Source organism: Scyliorhinus torazame, chromosome 16, assembly GCF_047496885.1.
Source record: "Scyliorhinus torazame isolate Kashiwa2021f chromosome 16, sScyTor2.1, whole genome shotgun sequence".
NCBI lineage: Eukaryota > Metazoa > Chordata > Chondrichthyes > Carcharhiniformes > Scyliorhinidae > Scyliorhinus > Scyliorhinus torazame.
Window position 1 is genome coordinate 186,355,171 of NC_092722.1, and position 25,301 is coordinate 186,380,471.

The 25,301-nt window shown below is 42.1% G+C and overlaps 1 protein-coding gene across 1 annotated transcript in view; it reads right to left on the reverse strand.

The window, feature by feature from the left end:
* Positions 1–25,032, reverse strand: part of slc25a28 (solute carrier family 25 member 28) — a 59,674-nt gene extending 34,642 nt beyond the window's left edge. The window contains exon 1 of the mRNA XM_072479608.1: positions 24,468–25,032. Within this exon, the coding sequence (XP_072335709.1) occupies positions 24,468–24,848 (381 nt within the window). The 5' untranslated portion in view covers positions 24,849–25,032. The remainder of the gene's footprint in view (positions 1–24,467) is intronic.
* Positions 25,033–25,301: the final 269 nt, after the last annotated feature.

A 25,301-nucleotide genomic window follows, 5' to 3' on the forward strand; every position in this document is an offset into this window, starting at 1 on the left:
TTGGGAAAGAATGTGCACACATTAAAAAGAAACATACAAAGCCTTCAATAGCAATTTAATTTGCAGTAACAGAAACTGACAAAGTAGTCATCTAGTTTAATGGAACAGCAGAGTTTGTTTTAACACCAGCCTGCTTTTTAACATTCTAGCTTGCGGCCATCCTTCAATATGAAGTCATCTATTTCAGGGGATAAGATGTACACGTTAGTTGTAAGGAGGTTAAAAAAAAATAATAATTTGTGGACTGCATTGATTCAGCTAACACTCGCATTATGTTCAACTTAAATTGGCATCATACAGGAGGGCAATACATGCAACACGGCGGTGGTTAGCACTGCTGCCTACGGCGCCGAGGACCCGGGTTCAATCCTGGGTCACTGTCTGTGTGGAGTTTGCACATTCTCCCTGTATTTATGTGGGTCTCACCCCCATAACCCAAATTGCCCCTTAACTGGAAAAAAAAATACAGGAGGGCAACAGAATAGATTTTTAAAAAGCTAATTAATTAATTATTTTAAAAAGGCGGCACATGGCACAGTGGTTAGCATTGCTGCCTACGGCGCGGAGGACCCGGGTTCGAATCCCGGCCCTGGGTCACTGTCCGTGTGGAGTTTGCACATTCTCCCCGTGTCAGCATGGGTTTCACCCCCACAATCCAAAGATGTGCAGGGTAGGTGGATTGGCCATGCTAAATTGCACATTAATTGGGGAAAAAATAAATAATTGGGTACTCTAAATTTAGTTTTAATTTTTTTTTAATTATTAAAAGAAATCAAGGCTCAAAAGCTTATTTTAGGTTTAACTCAAGCTAAATTTATGTCGTGACCCAAGATTGTACTCAGGAAGTATATAACTGTCTATTTTGTCTCCTTACACAGGATTATGTTTATGACTCATATCAACAGCTTAATCATAATTTGCTAACAATCAAATGTAATTTAGTCCTTTGGTGCAGCAAAATAAAAAGGGAACAAAGGAATTTGGCTGACAAATTGGAACAAATCTAGAGCAAGAGGAAACTTAAACAGTCCATGCTAAAAACTCAAGGCTTCAATTTGTAATATCCGATCATCGACCCTCTCTACCTCTCATCATTTTTTATAAATTTAGAGTACCCAATTAATTTTTTCCAATTAAGGGACAATTTAGTGTGGCCAATCCACCTATCCTGTACATCCTTGGGTTGTGGGGGCGGAACCCACACAAACACAGGGAGAATGCGCAAACTCCACACGGACAGTGACCCAGAGCCGGGATCGAACCTGGGACCTCGGTGTCGTGGGGGCAGCTGTGCTAACCACTGTGCGACCGTGCCGCCCACTCCCCCATCATCATTTTAAATTCATCCGCTTGACATATTTAAAAAACGTAGGGAAGGCAGGCATGGTGGTGCAATGGTTAGCACTGCTGCCTCATGGCACCGAGAACCTGGGTTCGATCCCGGCCCCAGGTCAGTCAGTGTGGAGTTTGCATCCTGCGCCGTGTGGTGCCACGATCGGCCAGCAGGCGGCACGGGGAAAAAAAGTTTGAAAAACACTGGTTTGAACAACAGTAGTGTCACACAGCTCTGGACAATCACAGGTTTCACAAGGAGACTGTGGTATCCCTTTTGAGGAGGTACATTCACAGTACTATTGGATATCACTTAAGTTGTACATATTTCAGATGATGACCTCGCTGTAGCACTGTATTTGGCGCCGGGTTACGAGACATGCACAGGCAGAACCCAATCATCTCTAAATAGTCCGTTTATACAGGCCGCAGTCCAAAGTCCTTACAAAAACATGAATAAACTTTTAATATTTTTGTTTACAATGACTGTGGAAATCCACCATAAACAAAAGAGTCTGAAAGGCCATATCCTCCCACTGGAAGGGAAATTACACTGAAAGTCTCTGATAAGCCTTTGGAATTAGTCCACCCTAAATTTGGTGGTTTCTAAAAATTAGGGCTCCAGTGAATATAGTTTTCTCAAAACTATGTTCTCTGCTAAATTCTTTTATAATTAGAACTTTAAACAAAGCTTTTCAGATTTCATTTTTGATATGCAAGTGCAAAAAGAATCTCTAGTCAAATGATTGGATCCGCCCACTCTATTCTCCAATTAATTACAACTTTTCACTGATGCATGCAACTTCAACCCAACAATAACTTTGAAAAATGGTTCTTAGTTTTGTTGATTCAAAAATCAAATATTAGCTCCTGGACTCTGGAAAATATGAGCTAGTTGTTTTTTAAATTAAACTTGTACTGATCATGCACATAACACGACTCCAGCAGAATTCAAAATTTACTAATTGACATTACCACAACACAGAAAACGCAATTTTAATTCTGAACTGGTAAATATTATTTTAATGCCACAAGTATATGACCAAACAGACACACCAACCAATCTAATGTTAGCCTACCACCCAAAACAAATCTGCATTTTATGTAAACCGTGGCGGACATTTTATAGCTTGAACTTTTTGAAAAAGGTCCAATGAGGCCCTTTCTTTAGTAAAGATGGGTGAAAGGTGAAGTGGCAAAACTCCACTGTTGTCCACGGTCCACACACCCCAAACATCAGCACATGAACCTATCCCAAGGAAAGCCTGGAAAATTTTTGGGAAGCTAATACTTGTAAAATATTAATATTAAAATACCCAATTAATGTTTGTAACTTAATATTAGGCCACATATGGATTCAGTTTTTTCTCTGGCATTCAAATCATACCAACATGTGCATTTGTTTTGTGACTGATAAGATGCAATGTAAACAAGATAAGAGCCCAATAGCTTGAAAAACGAACTCCCAGTGAGTTGGGCATACAAAATTCACCCTTCAGGAATGCAAGTTATGAGCCCACAGTAAGCATTTATAAATGCTGCCCCTTCATCACTATCCAATAAAATTAATAAACAATCCTTTCTTTAGTTACACCGTAATATAGCAATCCAGCTCGTCTGAACAATTCTAACCTTTATCACATTTAACAATTCCCTACAGGAAGGTCAGCAATAACCAAATTAACCACTCAATTACAGCCTGCAGTAACATGCAATTGCCAAGTGAAGCTAAAACTATATCCGTCCAAACTGGGGGAAATAGTTAACAGTTCCAATTAGAGAATTTATCTTAAAATTGGGCTGTAGTTGGAAAATAGTTTTAGCTCCTTCATCCCAGGGTAAGAGTTTCTGGTGCTGGTAATGGGAATAATTTGAAGTGGTGAATTGGCACAACATCGAAGTATATGAAAGTAGTCTCAATACACTAATTGCAAATAGGTTGGTTATCACATCAACAACGTTTCAACAAGTGGCTGGTACATCTTGTTCGACCAGCAGAGAAGACCCACCTTTTTGTAGATTTTATAAACTGGTGGTAGCTAGTCAAAACCAGGTTAGCAATTTAACCAGCCAACAATATTCTCAGTGAACAGTGAGAATTTTGTCCACCTGTTGAATAGAATTTATTGGTAGTCTCACCAGCATGAGGGGGAATGCAAAAGCTATTGCAGCACCAGGAAGGCAGTTACCAATCCAACTGTCACAAATCACTTCACTGCCTGATGAAAGTTACTAGCTTGGCTCAAGTTTAGAACTAGAGTGTAGGGCAGCATGGTAGCACAGTGGTTAGCACTGCTGCTTCACAGCATCAGGGTCTCCGGTTCGATTCCCGGTTTGGGGTCAACTGTCTGTGCGGAATCTGCACGTTCTTCCTGTGTCTACGTGAGCTTTCTCCGGGTGCTTCGGTTTCCCCCCACAAGCCCCGAAAGATGTGGTGTTAGGTGAATTGGACATTCTGAATTCTCCCTCCGTGTACCCAAACAGGCGCTGGAATGTGGCAACTAGGGCATTTTACAGTAACCTTATTGCAGTGTTAATGTAAGCCTACTTGTGACAATAATAAAGATTATTATTATGAGTGGGAAGGTGTGTTGGAAACCCAAGTGCAGGAAGTTCACCAACAGGTATAATAATAAGTGCTAGAATTAGCAATCATAATCATTGTGGGCAGCCAGAGGGAGTATAGGGGAAAGTCCAGGGAAAGGTGGAGTGAAAAGTGAAAACCAGGATTGCACGGTTTACATTACATAAAATTCTAAATACAAGACAACCTTGTCTAAATGTACACTTGGCATCCATAATTAACATTTTTAGAAGCATCAACCTCCTCAGTATCCAAGTTGAACAAAGGCATTCAGTATTTTTACACGGTCCATTTTAAATCAGACTGCGAGACACGGTATTTTTAAAAATATATAAATTTAGAGTACCCAATTCATTTTTTCCAATTAAGGAGCAATTTAGCGTGGCCAATTCACCTACACTGCACATCTTTGGGTTGTGGGGGAGAAACCCACACAAACACGGGGAGAATGTGCAAACTCCACACGGACAGTGACCCAGGGCCGGGATCGAACCTGAGACCTCGGCGCCATGAGGCAACAGAGCTAACCCACTGCGCTATTGCGGACCCTTTTCTGTCTTCAGCCGAGTGACATTACCCAGCTCCAGTATTTCCCCACCTTGGATTTAATGAGCAAATAACTGAATCTCCAGATGCAAAGCTCAAGAGTTAAAGCATTAAGCTGCTCCTGTGGTAGAATTCACTGAAACATCAAGTTTAGCATGCACTGAAATACACGCAAGCCTGTTAAAAAATACAAAAATACACCCCATTTAGTAGCAATGAGACAGTTGTTTCAATGCTCCATGAGCAATTACTAACTGAAGTGAACATTGGATTTGTGAGTTGCACCAAAATACTTTTGGAGTACTTTCATGCAGAATATGGATGGGCTGTTTGCTGGAATAGTTTCCAGTTTCCGTGTTTTAATTGCTTGAAAATATTTCTACCTTTAATCGCTCTGTAGGAATTGGTTCTCATTCGACTACATGGAAAGGAGCATGGTTACACAGTGTATTCGATTCCGGAGGTTTAAAATAGTCTACAAACTGGTGATAAATTTAATAAAATATATTTTAAAAGGTAAATAACTGAATGCTATAATTAATTAAAACACATTGAGGATGGCAGGACAGGTGATGCGTCAAGGCTGCATCGTGTTGGATTTCCTGAATCCCATATGATCCAGGGCAAACATATCTGCAGAGAAGGTTGAGGGACTTTGGCTCAGAATCATTGAGCTGGAGGCTGAGTTACAGACCCGCAACACATCAGGGAGGGGAAAGTTACCTGGACACTTTGTATCAGGATACTGTAACACCACTTTGAATAGGGTTTTCCAGGGGCAGCACAGTGGTTAGCACTTCTGCCTCATGGCACCAAGGACCCGGGTTTGATCCCGGCTCCAGTCACTGTCCATGTGGAGTTTGCACATTCTTCCCGTGTATGGGGGGTCTTACCCTCACAACCCAAAGATGTGCAGAGTAGGTGGATTGGCCACACTAAATTGCCCCGTAAATGGAAAAAAGGTAGGTACTTTAAATGCATAATTTTTTTCAAACCTTATTGCTGAATAAAGAACATTTGCCTTCAGCGCCAAAATTGATGACCAGGAAATTGTATTTTTGTAGTCTATGTTCCAATTATGATTTTTTAAAAATTATCCTGTAATTAAAACCATTAACCTAGAAAGCAACTTTGGCCAGTGGTAGTGCTGTTGCTCATAGGGCCCCCTTCTCCACATCACTGTCTCGGATCATTGACTGGGGGAAAAAAAACTCCACGAGCTCCAATAGTGTGATTCAGTTGCGATACCCTGTCCTCTGTCAAATAACTAGTCACTCACTTCATATATTTACCCAAGAATTGTGACTTCGAAATATAACGTGCTCAGAGTTTAAGCAGCAAGATATACCATCCAAGATGGTACCAGGTTCAATTCCCGATCTGCTGAAATGCTGACAACTCAAGGATGGTGGAATTACAAAAATGATGCCGATGGATGAACAGCTTCACGGGAGATGGAAACGAGGAATTCTTTGCCACTTCGGTAAAACACTAGAGAAATGAGTCGATTTACCAGTACTCCAGGATCAGATCCAGTTTCAAGAGGAAGTTTATTTTTAGTTCTAGATTAACTAGTTAATTATTAGATTTGCATCCTCTACCATGCCATTCATTCTGGCTACACTAAAAGCAGCAAACTATTTCTGTGCACCCATAATGTTCTCGAACTGACTCCAGGAACAAGCTATAAAGCAGATTCATAAGTGAGCCCAAAACATGGTGCCACAACTCAAAAACAACTACAATTGCAATATTAGACTAAGAGCACACAATACCTCATTTCATCAATATCACAATTTTTAAAAAAATTATTAGTGCCCAAACTATACAAATTAATCTTTGGAAGACAAAAGAGAATGGTTACAATGCAGCTTATGGAAAAGGACATTATGCAGTTTAAACAACCTAAACCTCATGACAAGTCAGTTAAATTAGTGAGTGTCAGCTGAGGCTCACTTGCTAGCACTCTCACCTGGTTAAAGTTCCACTCCAGAAACTTCAATACCAAAACAACAAAAAACAAAAAAATTCAGGAAAATTACAGTGCAGAAATGTGGCATTAGAGATGAGTTTTACAGCACAGAAAGACATCCTTCAGCTCATCGGTCGTGTCGGCTACAACAATCAAGCGCTGATCTATTCTAATCCCATTTTCCAGTACTTGGTCTGTAGCCTTTTATGCCATGGCATTGCAAGTGCTTTTCTAAATGCTTCTTTAATGTTGTGAGGGTTCCACACCTCTATCACCCTTTCAGGAACAAGTTCCAGGATGCCACCTCTGGGTGAAATTTTTTCTCAAATCCTCTCCAAATCACCTGTCCCTTACCATAAACCTATGCTCCTGGATATTGACGCGTCTAAGGGAATGGTTCCTTCCCGTCTATGTCCCTCAATTTTATACATCTGAATCAGGTCCACCCTCCGCCTTCTCTGCTCGAATAGAACATACAGTGCAGAAAGAGGCCATTCGGCCCATCGAGTCTGCACCGACCCACTTAAGCCCTTACTTCCACCCTATCCCCCAAACCCCAATAACCCCATCTGACATTTATGGCCAATCCACCTAACCTGCACGTCTTTGGACTGTGGGAGGAAACCGGAGCACCCGGAGGAATCCCACGCAGACACGGGGAGATCGTGCAGACTCCGCACAGACAGTGACCCAGCAGGGAATCGAACCTGGGACCCTGGCGCTGTGAAGCCACAGTGCTAACCACTATGCTACCGTGCTGCCCCAATCTCTCTTCATAGATGGCTGCTCCAATAAAACAACCCCAATCTCTCTACATAGCTGAAACGCTCCACATCCTGGTGAATCTCTTCTGCACCCTCTCTAGTCTAATCACATCCTTCTTATAGTATGGTGACCAGAACTGCACACAGTATGCCACCTGTGACTCATATACCTGCTTGATCACCTGACGTATCTGTCCTGCTGCCTTCAAGGATCTACGGACATGCACCCCAAGATGTCAAACTGAGGCCCCATTTGCCATCAGGTGAAATTAAAATATACAATGGCACTGTTTTGAAGAACAGCTAAAGGAGTTCCTCAGTGGCGTGGCCAGTGTATCCCTCAACTAGTATCACTAAAATAGATTATCTGATCATTAGCACATTACTGTTCATGGGAGCTTGTGATATGCAAACTAGCTGCCATGCGGCCTACCAAGAGCAGAGCTGCCAACCTTTCCCAACAAAAATCAGATTTCCAGATACATAAACTCTGTATTTTGGCAGTAAAATCCGGATTTTAATTTCAAAGGAAAAATGCCCACCAATCTGAAGCATAGCTTTACACCTTTATTGCACAAATCTAAAACACAAATGGAAAATGAAAATCCAATGCTTCATACATGTACATCATCATGAATGGGTGTTTTCAAATTAAGTTTCAAACATTCAGTAAATCTAAGAATGAAAAATGTGAACATAACATTCGCCTTTTTACATGAAGTTCAAATTTGCCCTGAACGCTTGATTAACTTAACTGAATTCTTACAAGTAACTGTATACAGACAAAAGGAATCCAGTGCATTTCTTTCTTTCAAAAAATATTTTCATGAAGTAACACTAACAGATTTGATGTACAAATTAGGGTTTTATGATAGTAACAGTAAAAGAGCACAAAGAAAAGAATAGCCACAAAAAGTAGAAAGCAGAAGTTATGGTTAAATAGATGCATGATGATTCAGGTTTACTTTTCAGCATTTTTGTTTCATGCTCACAGCAAAAAGCCCAGTTTCCATGAGTAAAACAAGGATTTGTGAACTGAAACTGAATAATGTGCAATATATCAGCTGCACTCCACCAATTTAGAAAGAGGAAAGTAGAGTTACAATTTCAGATCAATGACCTTTCTACAATTCTGAATTGCTAACTCTGCTTCTCTCCCTATTTATTGATGCTGCCGGACCCGAGTATTTCCAGCACTTTCTTTTCTTTAAATACATAGCAGTGCTCTACAAAGGTCAGTGATGGAGCTAGTGTTGAGTCGACCTACTGTCTTCCACCCACCTTCAACATGATTTTTTTACTCCAATAAAATCCAGGACCTCGATACCTCAGAGGCCGTGCAAAGGTCAGGATCATCCTGACAGTGTCAGATGATCTTGACCTTTGCGCGGTCTCGCACAAGACATTAAGGTGCATATTGGTTTCCTTGACGACAGGGCCCTGCCCCCGCTCCTCTCCACCCCACATGCATGTCTGACACGCATGCGCTATTAGTGTGTGGGTCAGAACCTCTGCGCAGAGTCCTGTCGCCAAGAAAACCAAATAACGCATTTCAGGAGGCGGCTTGCAAATCAACTGTCGCCTTTTCCATATTTCTTTCTTTTTTTCTTCAAATTTAAATTATCCAATTATTTTTTTCCAATTAAGGGGCAATTTAGCGTGGCCAATCCACCTACCCTGCACATCTTTGGGTTGTGGGGGGCGAAACCCACACAAACACGGGGAGAATGTGCAAACTCCACACAGACAGTGACCCAGATCTGGGATCGAACCTGGGACCTCGGCACTGTGAGGCAGCAATGCTAACCACTGCACCACCGTACTGCCTTTTCCGTATTTCAATGAGAGAAAGCGTACTTCCGTATTCAAACGGATTTTCCGCATAAAATACAGAAAATCCGTGCTAGTTGGCAACTCTGCAAGAGCGGTTTACTACTCGTGTATTCAATTGGCTGCAAAGTGCTTTGGGATGTCCTGAGGTCATGAAAGGAACATATGGCTGTTAAGTCCTTTTTGTGTGTCTTGCAAAGGAAATACAAGATATGGCTGGATTTATAGCTCTAATCTAGCTCTGAACTGTGATATGCAGATTTGCTTTCAGAATGTCTAACAGTCTACAGTCAAGAGTACTCTATACATCTTCAGCTAATCAGGTACTATTACACAACAATCTGCAGAGTGAATTTTGGAAACACAAAATATGCAGTGGGAGTACCAGAGATAATATTATCAATTGTAAAGAGGATAATACACTCCTTTTGTTGAAAAACAAAAGATATTTACAAGGAAAATGCTCTATTTCTTAAGCAAAACATTACAATGCCATGCTTTAAATGTTTACACATTTGAAAAGAAGGCTTGCAACAGTACCAAACACATAACAATTTGCACTCTGTTTAAATTTATAACTTACCAAGTTATTAGTCTGTGTTGAGTTAAAATAAAATTATGGGATGAGAACGTCATCTGTTCCTCATAGAATTTACAGTGCAGGAGGCGGCCATTCGGCCCATCAAGTCTACACCGTCCCTTGAAAAACACCCTACTTAAGCCCAATAACCCTATAATAAACGCAATAACCTCTGGACACAAGGGGCAATTTAGCGTGGCCAAACCACCTAACCTGCATATCTTTGGACTGTGGGAAGAAACCGGAACATCCGGAAGAAAGCCACGCAGACAGGGGAAGAAAGTGCAAACTCCACACATATAGTCACCCGAGGCCGGAATTGGACCCTGGTCCCTGGAGCCGTGAGGCAGCAGTGCTAACCACTGAGCCACTCACCTCGAATGAGGAATAAAAAAAGCAAAGTACACAGTTTATAAAAGGTCACTGATCAAATGACATTAATAGATAAATTGGAATCTTGCAAAATAAAAATATAGTTATCAACTTATGCTGACACATTGAAGCTGTTTGGAACTAAAAGTATGAAATGGAAAAAAGCAGCAGCTATGGCAAAATACACCAAATCTTTTTTAAGGAAATGAAAATTGGGACTGAAAGAAATCCAGCACAGTGGACTGGGAGGGCAGACTCCGCAGTTAAGTGAAACAAGTTCATTTAGAACAGCACTGTGGCGCAGTGATTAACACTGCTGCCTCATGGCGCCGAGGACATGGGTTCGATACCGGCCCTGGGTCACTATCCGTGTGGAGTTTCCACATCCTCCCAGTGTCTGCGTGGGTCGCACCCCACAACCCAAAGATGTGCTGGGTAGGTGGATTGACCATGCTAAATTGCCTCCTTAATTGGAAAGATTTTGCTGAAACAAAAAACAGCAGCCTCTGGATCTGTTGGGAGGGCTTCTGGTGAGCCCAGTTGACTTTTTTTTAGAAGCAACAATCTAAACGAGGTGGTCTAGCTGCTGCCCCTTTTCCTCACCATCCAAGGCCCAAAACTACTCTTCCAGGTGAAGCAGCGAGATACTTGCGTTTCGCTCAATTTAACATGTATTCACTGCTCACAATCAGATATCGTCGACATTGGGTATCTTCAAATTGAATGACTGCTTGCAGTTAAGAAAGTCGCCATAGTCACCAAGGGCTGCTCTCACCTTTGGAGAGCTGACCGGTGGAGATTTAGCCGGAGGATCACCACACCTCAGGCAAAGTTAAGACACGGCCTTCATGGATAACCTCAGCTGGTACGGGAATTGAACCCATGCTGTTGCTCCACATCACTAACAAGCCATCCAGCCAACTGAGCTAACCAACCGCAACACCTCCGCTCAGTCAGCAAGCATAACCCTAAGCTTCCTGTTACTGTTAATTTTAAATTCAGCACCTTGCTCTCCCACATTTCGGTCCTCGGCCAGCATAATCCTAGTGAAGCTCAACGTAAGCTCATGGAACAGTACTCCATCTTCCAATTGAGCACTTTAACTCAATGTTGTGTCCAGAAAGTTGTAAACAACATCAGACCATGAATTCTAAACCTCATTTTGGTCACTGTACAGTTTGAATCTGGTTTTCCATGTTTTTACTCTCGGACAGAGCTCTACATTATTCTGGCATTTGCAATCACTTACTCTGGACAAATTATTTGTCTCTTTACTACTTGACATCTTTTGTCAGTTAATCTCTCCTGCCCTCTACCCTATTCCTGGTCTTTCCTTTTGTACTTCCTCCTCTCTTCCACCAGCATTTTCTACCCTCCAGTTTTGAGGTCATTTTTGCCTCAGTGTTTCTTTCTCACAGATGCTGCCAGATCTGAGTATTTCCAGCACTGTTGCTGTTACAAAAATTACTCTCACTCTCTACTTCTTACTTGTCATTTGCTTCATGTTAGAGGATCTTGGAATTATTACAAAAATATGGGAAGAATGTAGGCTGACCCTTTAGTGTGTGTTGATGGACATTTGCTGTTAAGAGGTACAGTCTCAGATGAAAAAAATCCGGTATCCAGATTTAACGGAAAGAACCAGAGAAGATGAAAAGAACGTTAAAAAAACAAGTAACAAGTTATGGTGATCTGGAAACCGTTGCTTAAAAGGGTGGTGGGGAGGGGAGCACATTGGCTAGCACTGCTGCCCCACGGCGCCGAGGTCCCAGGTTCGATCATGGCCCTGGGTCACTGTCCGTGTGGAGTTTGCACATTCTCCCCGTGCCTGCATGGGTTTCGCCCCCACTACCCAAATATGTGCAGGGTAGGTGGATTGATCACACTAAATTGCCCCTTAATTGGAAAAAATAATAATAGTGTACTCTAAATATATTTTTTAAAAGAGCATAAGAAACATTTGGTCCCAGAATTGGACACAGCGCTCTAGTGGAGGACTAATCAGACATTTATTTATTTATTTTAAATTTAGAGTACCCAATTATTTTTTTCCAATTAAGGGGCAATTTAGCGAGGCCAACCCACCTACCCTGCACATCTTTGGGCTGTGGGAGCAAAACCCACGCAAACACGGGGAGAATGTGCAAACTCCACACGGACAGTGACCCAGAGCCGGGATCGAACCTGGGACCTCGGCGCCGTGAGCTGCAGGGCTAATCCACTGCACCACCGTGCTGCCCAATCAGACATTTATAAAAGATTTAACATAACTTCTATGCTTGCAATTATAAAAAGTCTAGGTTTTTTAAACTCTGAGCACCTTCAAAGATTTGTCCATGAGAACCCTCAAATCTCTGATCTTGCAGCCGCTTATAAACTGTATAACTTAATATACCTACCCGCATTCTTCATTGCAAAATGCATCAGTTCACACACTGTATTAAATTTAATTTACCATGTGACTGCCTCTTTTGCTATCTATGCCCTCCTGCTACATCACCAAGATTTTGTCACACTTTTGACTACATGATTTTCAACCTCACTCCCCTTTCCCACAGGCAGTCTCCAAACATTCACCCACTTGGATGGGGCTGGTTTAGCACACTGGGCTAAATCGCTGGCTTTTAAAGCAGACCAAGGCAGGCCAGCAGCACGGTTCGATTCCCGTACCAGCCTCCCCGAACAGGCGCCGGAATGTGGCGACTAGGGGCTTTTCACAGTAACTTCATTTGAAGCCTACTTGTGACATAAGCGATTTTCATTTCATTTCACTTCCAGCGTCATAGCCTGGTGAATAAGATTCCTTTGTTTGTTAAGAGAAGCATCAGTCTGACAGAAATACTATCATGAATGGTGCTGTTATCTTGATGTGTACCTTCACTATAAGATATATGTAATTATATCTAGGACCTTCCTGGCCTGTGGCTTATCTAGCAGATCCAAATAGTTGCAACAATAGCGAATGAAAAACAAATTTGAAAAAAGTAGAAATATTTTCAAAATCAGCAACGGTTTCTATCCAATAAACCCATGCCAGAAACTAAACGGCCGTGAACAACAAATTATTTGAAAGCCGCCATTCCAAGCCTCACTTTTGATATAAATTTAGAATATCCAATTAAGGGGCAATTTAGCGTGGCCAATTCACCTACTCGGCACATCTTTGGTTGTGGGGGTGAGACCCACACAGACGCAGGGAGAACATGCAAACTCCACGGACAGTGACTCAGGGTCTGGATCGAACCCAGGTCCTCGGCGCCATAAGGCAGCAGTGCTACCAAGTCTCACCTGTGAATACTGAGGTAATGAACATTCCATTGTTACTTTCCACTTTAAACCTGGAAAAACAAGATCTTCCATTATCCAGAAACTATCATTTCAAAACATGGGAGACCCTTTTCATTCCTATTCCCCCTTGCTTACGACAGCAGTCTGGCATATAATCGCCATAGGATTTTAAGAGGATACCTCCTCAAAATATGAGCAGCACAGATTGTGCTCTGTTTAGTGAAGGCAAAGTTTTCAGATGCATCGCTGGGTTAACGAAGAAAATTACAGCACAGGAACAGGCTCTTCGGCCCTCCAGGCCTGCACCGACCATGCTGTCCGTCTGAACTAAAAAAAAAACATACCCTTCCGGGAATCATCCCTTACTCTATCATCTCACACTCTCTCTCCCTTCGCACCCTCTCTCTCTACCCTCCCACTACCCTTTCAACCCCCACACACCTCAGCCCCTACCCTTCTCACCCACTCTTATTGGAGGACAATTAGAACTCTGCAACTTAAAGATTTGAACTCCAAATACACTTCCCTGAAGTATATTTATTGATCTACTAGGACCCTCCAACCACACCACACTTACACCCATGTCTATCTATGAAATTCAATTAACTTCAATTGGCCATGTAAAAAAGTACAATGACAGAATATTACTGGTCAGAATAATATTGTTCATGTTGGCCCATCTCTGATCAGTTCCCCAAGATTTCCTTTCATTGGGAAATAATTAAAGTTCTACAAACGACCAAACAATTCCATTGACACCGTGAAATTTTACCTTCCCAAATAATGTAATTTTATGCACTGAATGCAGACATCTTGAAAATCAGGCTTGTAAAAGCAGTTTGAGCTATTTAAATTGACTCAGCCAAGATTGTATTACCAGCCCTGCTCACATTTCCTGAACACAATTCTGAATGCTTCAACACAAAAATACAAGCACATTTAAAAGACCTTTCCTTTAGAGTGTGACCCAATTAATAAAAATCATCTTCCCCCTTACCTGGTCCCTTAGATCTTTCTATGTCTATGCACTTTGGAGCCATATAGCTGAGGAACGTATGTGTCAGGATGTGTGGAGCACAAGGGGGAAAAGAAGAAACTATAAATAAAAGAAGCCCATGGCATTGCTTCCTAACTGTGACAAGTGGCCACACCAAGCAAATCTCTGCTAATGCAAGTGATTGACGATTTAGGTTCTGAGATTTTCTCCCGCTATGGATGCAATAATATTTTTTGTAGAAAAAGTGTTTTATTTTAATAGAAGCAGTCATCCCTCACAAGTTACTACTCTAAAACTTTCCAAGTGGTTTTGGCAGAGGATTGGGAGTTGGCTGCCAGAGTGGCATTCAAATTTATTCAACAGGCTCAAGAGTTAAAATGAAACGCAGTAGTCATGAGATGTGGTTGCACCAGACTCTTCACATTCCAACATTTCTACAATTATACAGGACACAGATTTGGAATAGTTCTGTTTTGCATTGCAACTTGGACAGTTAACCTAGAGACAAAAAATAAATTAGAATTTAACTGATATAGTTTTGATTGTGCAGTGCTGTCTTCAATTGATATGTCCAAAGTTTTAAATGTAATCACTTTCCAACCCTCAATGACACAAAAGAGAAAACTGTTCAGTTGCCAGAAATCGCAGAAATCCAAGCCCCAAGAGTAATTTTTGATAAGTTAGGATTTTTTTCATTCCTATCCCAAAACCCAGAATTCCCACACAAAACAATACAACCAAGCCCCCTAAATGCATTGAATTAAACAAAACAAACTATTAGAAGGTACATTACAGATAGAATGTTGTGTGCAGTTACGAAGTGAGCTTTAGATTTAAAGATCTACAAAACAGAAAAGAAATGAAAGCTAAGCAAGGAAAGTTAAGTGAACTTTTCCAGGTCAGAATTTTTTTTTAAATAAATTTTGAGTACCTAATTCATTTTTCCCAATTAAGGGGCAAATTCGCATGGCCAATCTACCAGGCCTGCACATCTTTGGGTTGTGAGGGCGAGACCCACGCAAACATGGGGAGAACGTGCAAACTCCATACGGACAGTGACCCAGAGCCGGGATCGAACCTGGGACCTCGGCGCCGTGACGCAGCAGGGCCAGGTCAGAAAACTGACAGCGAAGCACTATAAAGCATTAAGTCTTACATATCAAGAGTTCCCCATACCAAAATAATTTCCCGTTTCTATGGTTTATTGCACAAAAGGTCAGTTCATTTAAAATTATTTCTTCCTCATAGAAAGCGTCAGCCAGCCAGACACTTCCCAGATAGTGAACCCCTTTGATACCAGATAATGGTATCTGGTACCATTATAATGGCATCCTATATTTCTCTCTCAGAATGCAATATCAGCAAACAATTTTATTGCTTAGCTTGTAACCAGTGTGTTTGGGGGGGGGGGGGGGGGGGGGGCAGGATGTAAACATATACTCCAATACAAAATAAAATCAATATTTGGCTCTGAAAAAAAAAATCTGTTCAACAGAATTATATAATGTTATCAAACAGGTCGTCATATTACAATGGTGTTGGATCATAGTATTAAAAAAAACTGCATTTTCAAGGCAGACTTTCCTTGCAAAACGTGAAGAATTCTTCATACACAACTTAAAATTACTCCAGATTACTGAAAATGCTTCAATCTTTAAACACTGATAAGCATTAACTAATCTATGCAATAACTGACAAGTTCCTGAAACATTAACTATCACATATCACCAACTAAAAAGGTACTTGCAGTTTTTTTTCCAGGGCTGAAAGCAGATCTCTTACACGTCAGCAAGGATTTATTGCGTCCCTCTCACTTGCCAGCAGGTGACAACCTGCGATAATAATTTCACTCCACTTTTTAAAAGGGTGAATCCAGGGAATTACAGACCAGTTAGCCTAACATCTGTGATGGGGAAATTGCTGGAGTGTATAATCAAGGGTGGGGTAACCGAACACCTTGAAACGTTTTGGTCGCCAGGGAGAGCCAGCATGGATTTGTGAAGGGACGGTCATGCCTGACTAATCTTATTGACTTTTTTTTTTAAAGAAGTGACTAAGGTAGTGGACAGGGGAATGTCTATAGTTGCCATTTATATGGACTTCCAGAAGGCATTTGAAAAAGTCCAACACAAGAGACTGTTAAATAAAAGTGGATGCCTACGGAGTTGAAGGCAAATTATTGACACGGATAGGAAATCGGTTGAGTGGCAGGCGACAACAGTGGGGTATATGGGTAATTACTCAAATGGAGGTAACTAGTGGTGTCCCACAGGGATGTGTTGGGGCCTCAATTAATAGCAAGTCATATATCGAAATTTGCAACGATACAAAGTAGGTAGCATTGGAGGCAGCCTAGATGATAGCAGAATTTTTTTTTAAATTTAAGAGTATCCAATTTATTTTTTTCCAATTAACGGGAAGTTAGCATGGCCATTCCACCTAACCTGCACATCTTTGAGTTTTGGGGGTGAGACCCACACAGACATGGGGAGAATGTGCAAATTCCACACAGACAGTGACCCGGGGCCAAACCCGGGTCCTCAGCACCGTAGGCAGTAGTGCTAACCACTGCGCTGCCGCTCACTGTTGATTCACAGCTACAGGGTCCCAGGTTCGATTCCCGACTTGGGTCACTGTCTGTGCGGAGTCTGCACATTCTCCCCGTGTCTGCAAGGGTTTCCTCGCACAGTCCAAAGATGTGTAGGTTAGGTGGATTGGCCATACTAAATTGCCCTTAGTGTCCAAAAAGGTTGAGTGGGGTTGCTGGGATAGGGTGTGAGCTTGGGTAGGGTGCTCTTTCTGAGGGCCGGTGCAGACTCGATGGCCAAATGGCCCCCTTCTGCACTGTAAATTCTATGATTCTAAAATAGCAGAAAATTGCAAGGAGCTATTGATAGACTAGGTGAATGGACAAAATTTTGGTAGATGGAATTTCATAAGCAAGTGTGAGGTTACCATTTTGGACCAAAAGAGAGCAAAGTACTTTCTAAATGGAGAGGTTAGGTACAGTGGATGTCCAAAGAGATTTGGGTGTTCAGGTGCACAGGTCCTTAAAATGCCAGGGACAAGTGCAAAATATAATCAAAAAGGCTAATGGAATGCTAGCTTCTATATCTAGAGGACTATAATAGAAAGACACAGGGGTTATGCTGCAGGTATACAAACCCCTGGTTAGACCTCACTTGGAATGCTGTCAAAAGTTCTGTTCACCATGCCTTCGGAAGGATATTTTGGCCTTGGGAGGGAGTGCAACGTGGGTTTGCAAAAATTGATAGCTGGATTCCAGGGGTTGAATCACGAAGAGAGATTACTCAAAATGGACCCGTTTTCACTGGAATTTAGATGGTCATGGGGTGATCTGATTCAACATATTAACAGGAACAGACAGGGTAGGTAAAGATAAAATATTTCCACTGGTTGGAGGTTCTAAAACTAGGGGGCATAATCTAAAAATTAGGGCTAAAGCAAACCATTCAGAAGGGATGCTAGGAAGAACTTCTTCACTCAAAGGGTGGCAGGGGTTTGGAACTCTCCCACACACAGCAGTTGAAACTAGGTCAGTTGTAAATTTTAAATCCAAGATAAATAGATTTTTGTTAAGCAAAGATATTAAGGGATATGGGCCAATGGCAGGTATATGGAGTTAGGTCACAGATCAGCATGATCTCATTGAATGGCAGGACAGGCTCAAGGGGCTGAATGGCTACACATATTCCTACATTCCTATGTAATTGATGGCTATTCAAATCAGAAAATTCCGTGTACTTTCCTGCTACCCTTAAAATTCAAAAAAGTTAAATGCTAATCTGGAGATAGCAATATTTTGATGGTATAACAATCATTTGTTTAAAAGATGCACAGTTAAATGGACAGAGTTACAGTTAGAACATGAAAATAAGTACACAAACAAGGGAAGGGCAAACTGGGCCATTCGGACAATTTGAACAAGGTGCATCATCAATTCACCCAGTTTTTTTTTTAGTCCTACAGTCTTCACAAGAAGGAAGCTTGAAATATAGCAATTCAACAAATGTTTGATCTCATCCAAGCTCTACAGTGGAGTAGAGGTGAACAAGCCACTCTTTGCTATATGTGCGTTCTTACAAATTGTACTAGAGGCAAGATTCACTAATGCTGTTTTGAAACAAAGTTTTAAAAGTTTCAGTCACTAATACGTTGTAGTTTATCACAGCAGCCATTTTACGCACAGCAAGGGCTCACGAAAATCAGTGAGCTGAACTACAGTGAGAGTTGTTTTTTTAAATTCTCGATACTGATTTAAAAAAACATTGGCCAGGATAGAATGTGCCTTGGTATCTTCGATATATATCCATTACAGGTTGAGCTTCCATTTTTATCATTGCACCCAAGACTCATCAGCTTTAGTGCTATACTGCCCAGGATCAGGGATTTGATACACAATGGCAAAAGAAAGAAAACTCAATTCACAATCTTAATCACTATTCACTGATTTTTGCCAGAGGAAGCGGACAGTGGCCATGTGTACAAAATCAGATACATTCCTGCCTCCATCTCAAGCAGCAAATGAATACTCATTTACCAGGAATGACAATTTTGGAAAAGTACCAGCTGATTGCCAGCAATCATAGATATCAGGAAGGCAGCACGGTGGCGCAAGTGGTTAGCATTGCTGCCTCAAGATGCCGAGCTCCCAGGTTCAATCCGGGCTCTGGGTCACTGCCCATGTGGAGTTTCTCCCCATGTTTGCGTGGGCTTCGCCCCCATAACCCAAAAGATGTGCACGGTAGGTGGATTGGCCATTCTAAATTGCCCTTTAATTGAAAAAAAATGAATTGGATACTCTAAATTTACTTTTTTTTTTTTTACAAATCATAGATATCAGGCTCATGTCGGGTGATGAGGATTAAAAATCATGTGCATGGTCACACACCAAAAAATTGATGTAGGTGTCCTAGTGAACAGCAGATTGTGTCATATAGTTATTACAGAATGACATCAACTCTGAAATCAGCCACAGATCAAAATCAGTTTTGTAAGAAAGGCATACAGAAGTCTACTAATTTAAAGCAACACAGTACCAACTAGACTGTAAATTTGTTCAAACTTAATTTGCTACTCAACATTATACTAGTACACATCATGAATAGAGCTCCAAACTCTCAAACCTCTAATGCTGAGTCTAGTTGAGGATAAGCATGTCCTATACCATGTGGCTTGTATTACATGTTGTTTGATGAATTTCTCCCATGCTAGTGTCATTGCCAGCACTCAACTATCTCCTGATCGCCACTGATGCACTTCATTGGGGGACATATTTTTTCTACTCTTTCAAATGTTGAGTTCTGTTAACATGCTCCAGTGTGAAGGATTCATACCAACAATGTTAACTGAATGTTTTCAACATTTGCTGTTTGCCACCAAGAATAAATTAATACTATCTTGTAGAAATATACTAAGTAGAAATACACCCTTTCACAGCCCGTCTTTCATACTCATGGATCTACTATTTTTGCAGCCTGTGCTCTCAGCCTATTCCAACAATACAACAATAGTATTTTAGTATTCCTGGCCTGTTAGACATTATTCATGATGGTAATGCACAAACATATTTTAGTTGTAAAGACAGGTTATTTGTTTCCTGGTATAAATGGAGAGAACTCTGTACAATGGGAAGTGATCAATGGGAGCATTTCCCACAACATAAAATAGACAAGACTATGCTTTTTCTTCCCAAGCATTACTGCAATCTGATATTCCTGGTCTCAGACAGCTCAGGTCAGCACTTTTTAGCAATTATTCCACCCTCACTCATATTTATGGTTTCACCATTGTTAACAATACTAATTAGTTATTATACATGGCAAATAAAGACAGCCAACACCCATGGATATTCGAAAACTGCAAGTCACGATGACTCTCATGGTACTAACCACGTCATGATTCTCTCAGTGATCCACTCCCCTCCCATACCAAAAACACTTAAAACATGTAGCTACAAACACTTTCTTTAACTTGCACTTGGAAGTTTCAGATTATAAGCCATTTACTTTATTCCTACTCTGACTTGTAGGTTACCTGTAAAAAGTCTTTACAAAGTCTGTAACAGTGAGTCAAACCATGTTCCACAACACTGCTTTGGCCTTGTTCTGTTTGATGATCAGTATCTTGTGTGTCAGTAGCCCTTCCATGCAGGAGTCACAAAGATACATACACCCTGCAGTTATCAGCATCTTTCACATCAGGACTATTTAGCCCTTTTACACCAACAGAGCACCTTTTCAAAATAAGTCATTATTGGAATGTCGGAAACGTGGCAGAGATTTGAGTACAGCAAGATTTCACAAGTGGCAATTTGATAATGATCAGGCAGATTGTTTTAGTTCAGCTAGTTGAGGCATAAATCTGGACACTGGGCACTGTTAGCAAATGAAATGTTTATGTACAAAATTTAACTTATATTGCAACATTTAATACTATCAAACTAAATTCAGCATTCATATGAAATTATCGCATCATGGCGGCATAGTGGTTAACACTGCTGCCGAAGTCTCTGAGGACCTAGGTTCGATCTCGACCCTGGATCACTGTCCGTGTGGAGTTTACACATCCGCCCCGTGTCTGCGTGGGTCTCACCCCACAACCCAAAGATGTGCAGGTTAGGTGGATTGGCCACGCTAAATTGCCCCTTAATTGGAAAAAACATTAATTGGGTACTCTAAATTTATTTTTTAAAACTTAGTCCATTACAGGTTTACAAACTGTTGTCTACCAGCTCCTCAGCTGTCAGCAAGGAGCCACAAGGTCATTAGAATTCTGGCTGCTGATCCTCAGTCACTGACAGAGTTGCAGTGTATTAAATAATATTTGATTTAATTTACTTCCATTGACTCTTGCTGCACAACAGTACATTTTTCCCCTTTGGTTAACTGGCTACAGAGGAATAAGTGTATATATGGACAATCACATGAAAATAACTATCTGGTGATCAGTGAAGACATCTTTTCTAATAACTGTCAGTGCTCCCTGAAAAAAGTTAATCCTTCATATTAAAAGCTCCAACACTGTACCCATAACCCATGCCACTATCAATTTGTGCACTTAATCAATTTAAAGAAAGAGGCCAATAGGGATCATGAGGAAGGTTTCTGCCAGCAAGGTATTATTTCCATGTTTGCTTCTTTTACATGCCACACGAAGCAAGGCAATCACCCCACCCTTCAATATAGGAGAGAACCAAATCTATAAGCAGCGCAATTATTTCTAATAAAGTTAATTTCTTACACTGTACTGAATTAAAATTCTTGCCAAGTTCAGACAAGCTATAGTGTTTCTGGGTCAGGTACTCCACAATTTTTATCTGTATATTTAGGCTCAGCCTTGGCATGTTGCATAATGACTTAAAACAAATTCCCAGAGGGCGCACAGTGGCGCAGTGGTTAGCACTCCAGCCTCACGGCAGCTGAGGGCCGGGTTCAACCCCAGCCCCGGGCCACCGCCCATGTGGAGTTTGCACATTCGCCCGTGTCTGCGTGGATTTCACCCCCACAACCCAAAGATGTGCATGGTAGGTGAACTGGCCACGCTAAATTGCCCCTCAATCTGAAGAAAAAAGAATTGGGTATTTGAAATTTCTAAAAAGAAAAAAAGTGCTCAGCACAGGAGATTTACAATGGCAAATGCAAGCAAATTATGGTTTATACCTTTGCTGCATTTAAATTCTGTCACTCAGCTTACATATTTTAAACCCTAAAAGGGCCTTACTGCTACCGTGTCCAACCCAGAAAAGGCCAGCCAATTGGTTACTTTGATCTCAACAGTGAAGTGCAAGGCTAGCGAACTGGCCTACATAAATAGGCTAATGCCGGGGTCCTAAAATTGTGTACTTAAACTACACTTACCAAAATCAGTATTTACTCTCGATCTGGTTCTAAAACAGCTTCAAAATATCCATTGAAACAGATGCTGAATTACAACAATTACTCCATGTACGACTAGAATATCTTAGTTACAAAAGGCAGTGCCTGGACAGATTGTACTCAGCACATCTTGTCACATCAGTCATTAAATAGAGCAAAGCCATTAATGTTCACCCAAACCACCAGTAGTTTTTATATGCCATCGCTTGTGTGTAAAGGTACAACTCCTGATTTTAGTTAAGGCAGTTATCCATTAGTAAATAATCTGCTTATGGTTGCCCTCAGTAACAAAATGGCTGCCAATATCTCCTTTTACAAGCGAGGACTTTCTGAAAATGTATGGGAATTGTATAATAGACATTCTATTTTATCAAATCACTGAAAAAACAGCACTGTGAATCAAGTAAAACATAAGAATGACAAATCCACTCCAGCTTACTTACAGATAGGAAACAGGAAAATTAAGTTCTCCATAATTAGCTGCACAAATAACCACAATACAAACAGATGAAACATTGTCATGAAGACTACTCTGGTGTAAAGACATACTAATTCTTCTTTCCTTCTTCCCAAAAAACGAAGAAAAGTACAACACAGGTACAGGCCCTTCAGCCCTCCAAGCCTGTGCCCCAACTATATAAAAAAAAACCTCTGCCCTTACTCGGTCCATGTCCCTCTACTTCCTCCCTATTCATATACCCATCCAAATGCTTAAATGTTGCTAATGTGCCTGCTTCCACCACATCCTCTGGCAGCACGTTCCAGGCACCCACCACTCTGCATGAAAAACTTACCCCACACAGTGTAAACAAACTATGAATTTCGCAAAGTGTGCTGCTCAAACTCTCCTTCAAGTGCAAGTTTTCTTGGAGGAAGTTAGAATCAAAACAAGATTTCAACAGTCCCCTAAGTGAAATCTCAAACACTTACTGAGCATGAGGACAACCCCAACCATTCCTCATACAAACAAATGGTTTGAAAAAGGGAGAAACATTTTAAGCCAATGTGCTGAGCGAGGCAAATAAATTTTCTCCAGACTTTTTAAACGGTACATTAATTTAATGTAGTTGTGCGCTGGTCCAGTTACAGCTAACCAAACCCCCCCCCCAACACACATTTATAGGTTGCGGAAGATTCTCTTCCATGATACCGTTTAACCTTTCTGAAGGTGACTTCAAAAAGTTGAGTCAGTTACTCCACAGCCCACTCATGCAGCATCCTAAAACAATTTGGGGTTTTCTCAAACAAGCCTAAACTTTCCAACGATATTGTATAAAGCAGTATATGTTGGCATATTTTTCCTGCCTCCCTTCCCTCCAAGAGGAACTATAGGAAAAATGCTCCCATGCCCTAGTCTTTCCACCAGTGATTCACCAAAATAAATGCAGGTCGATGTGCAGCAGTTGTTCCTCATCTCTCAATTGTGTGCAAAACAGCATCCCAACAAGATGACTGAAAAATGCATAAAGAAACACACATTGATGTGTAGGTATGGTTGTACACTTCCTCCTCACCCCCCCCCCCCCCCACCATATCCATTTGTATTTTGAGGGAAACTAGACTTTCTCAGAATAATCAAGATGCAGAATAACGTGCACCCCTTGCTCTTCTCTCAGTTGTAATAAAAGAATGCTAAAATGAAGATAAATGGCAGTCTAGATCAACACACGGCTGCCTGTATTCTTTCTAACCTCCGTTTGGAGAGAAATTGCAGTTTAAAGCCACCAGTAACTGAAGAATTTTAAAGAAAAATCAAAGACAGGCAGTTCCTGATCTTCAATTTTGACTGAAACCCAGGGGGTGGGGGGGACTCTGCTCAACAACAAAAATACACGTTACGACAGGGGCTGTTTAGCACAGGGCTAAATCGCTGGCTTTGAAAGCAGACCGAGGCAGGCCAGCAGTACGGTTCGAGTCCCGCAGCAGCCTCCCCAAACAGGCGCCGGAATTTGGCGACTAGGGGCTTTTCACAGTAACTTCACTTGAAGCCTACTTGCGACAATAAGCGATTTTCATTTCATTTCTAAACCTGATCAAGACAACCCTGCAGTGTGAATTCCCAGAGAGGGGATACCGCTTACAAACTGAAAGAGAATTGGCAATGCCAGGCTTTGCTGGAAGGTAAATCTGCTCTCCCTCCTCTGCAGGCTCGCAATGTGCAGAAAGGGGAAGGAAACTCTGCCAAAACGTGGACAACTCTGGATTTTTTTTTTTTGCTTTGCAAAGATTATTAAGGCAGGAGCAGATGGCAGTGTGTCCTCACCCCAGCCGAGGCTGGGAAGGGAGGGGAGGAAAGGCTGATACCTTGACGCAGTCGATCGGGTACATCACGGAATGCTCCAGGACACCGGCCACCGCTCCGGCGATCATGTGGGTGGAGGTGGAAGCGGTCTCGGGAAGGCTCTCGTACTCTACTTCGCCGTTGTTGCTGCTGCTGCTGCTGTTGTTCTTCTCATCCGAGAAATTGTCCATAATATTTAAAAGACGGCTGGGCGGGGACGGCGGTTTCACCAAGATGTGGAAGAAAGGCGGCGGGGAGGCCAGAGCCGGCGACTTGCGGGCGCCAGCCACCGAGCCGGCCGCGATGCTGCTGCCGCCGCCGCTCGGGCCGCTGGCCTTGCCGTTACCGATCGCTTCGGGCCGCTCCGGTACTTCGATCCTCACTCCATCGTTTTCAAATTCCATCGGGGAAATAATAATATAGATTTATAATCTCGCTTCCTTCCTTCCCTCAATTTTTTTTTTTCCCCCTCACCAGCTCACTTCGCTCGACGCTCCGGCCTTTTATAGACCACCGCCGACATCGTCCTCGCTCACGGTCACCATCCTCCTGGGCTGGCCCCGCGCTGCTGGCGGGCGGGAGGCAAAATGGGGGCCGAGGGCCCTGTGACGTACCTCCAATTTCCCCACCCGCTCCGCGGTCCCGCCCCCCCCCCCACGCATTCCCCCACATTGGCGCCAGCGGATGATGGACGTGACTTCTCCCCCCTCCCGATTGGCCGCCACCGCCGTCTGTCAAGCCCCTGGTTGTCCCTCCCTCCCCGAGGCGTCCTCAGACTCGGTTGCCCGCCCAAGGGACCGCGCACGCGCGTGCGCTCTCTGTCCAACATGATGGCAGCTCCCAAGCCCCGCCCCATT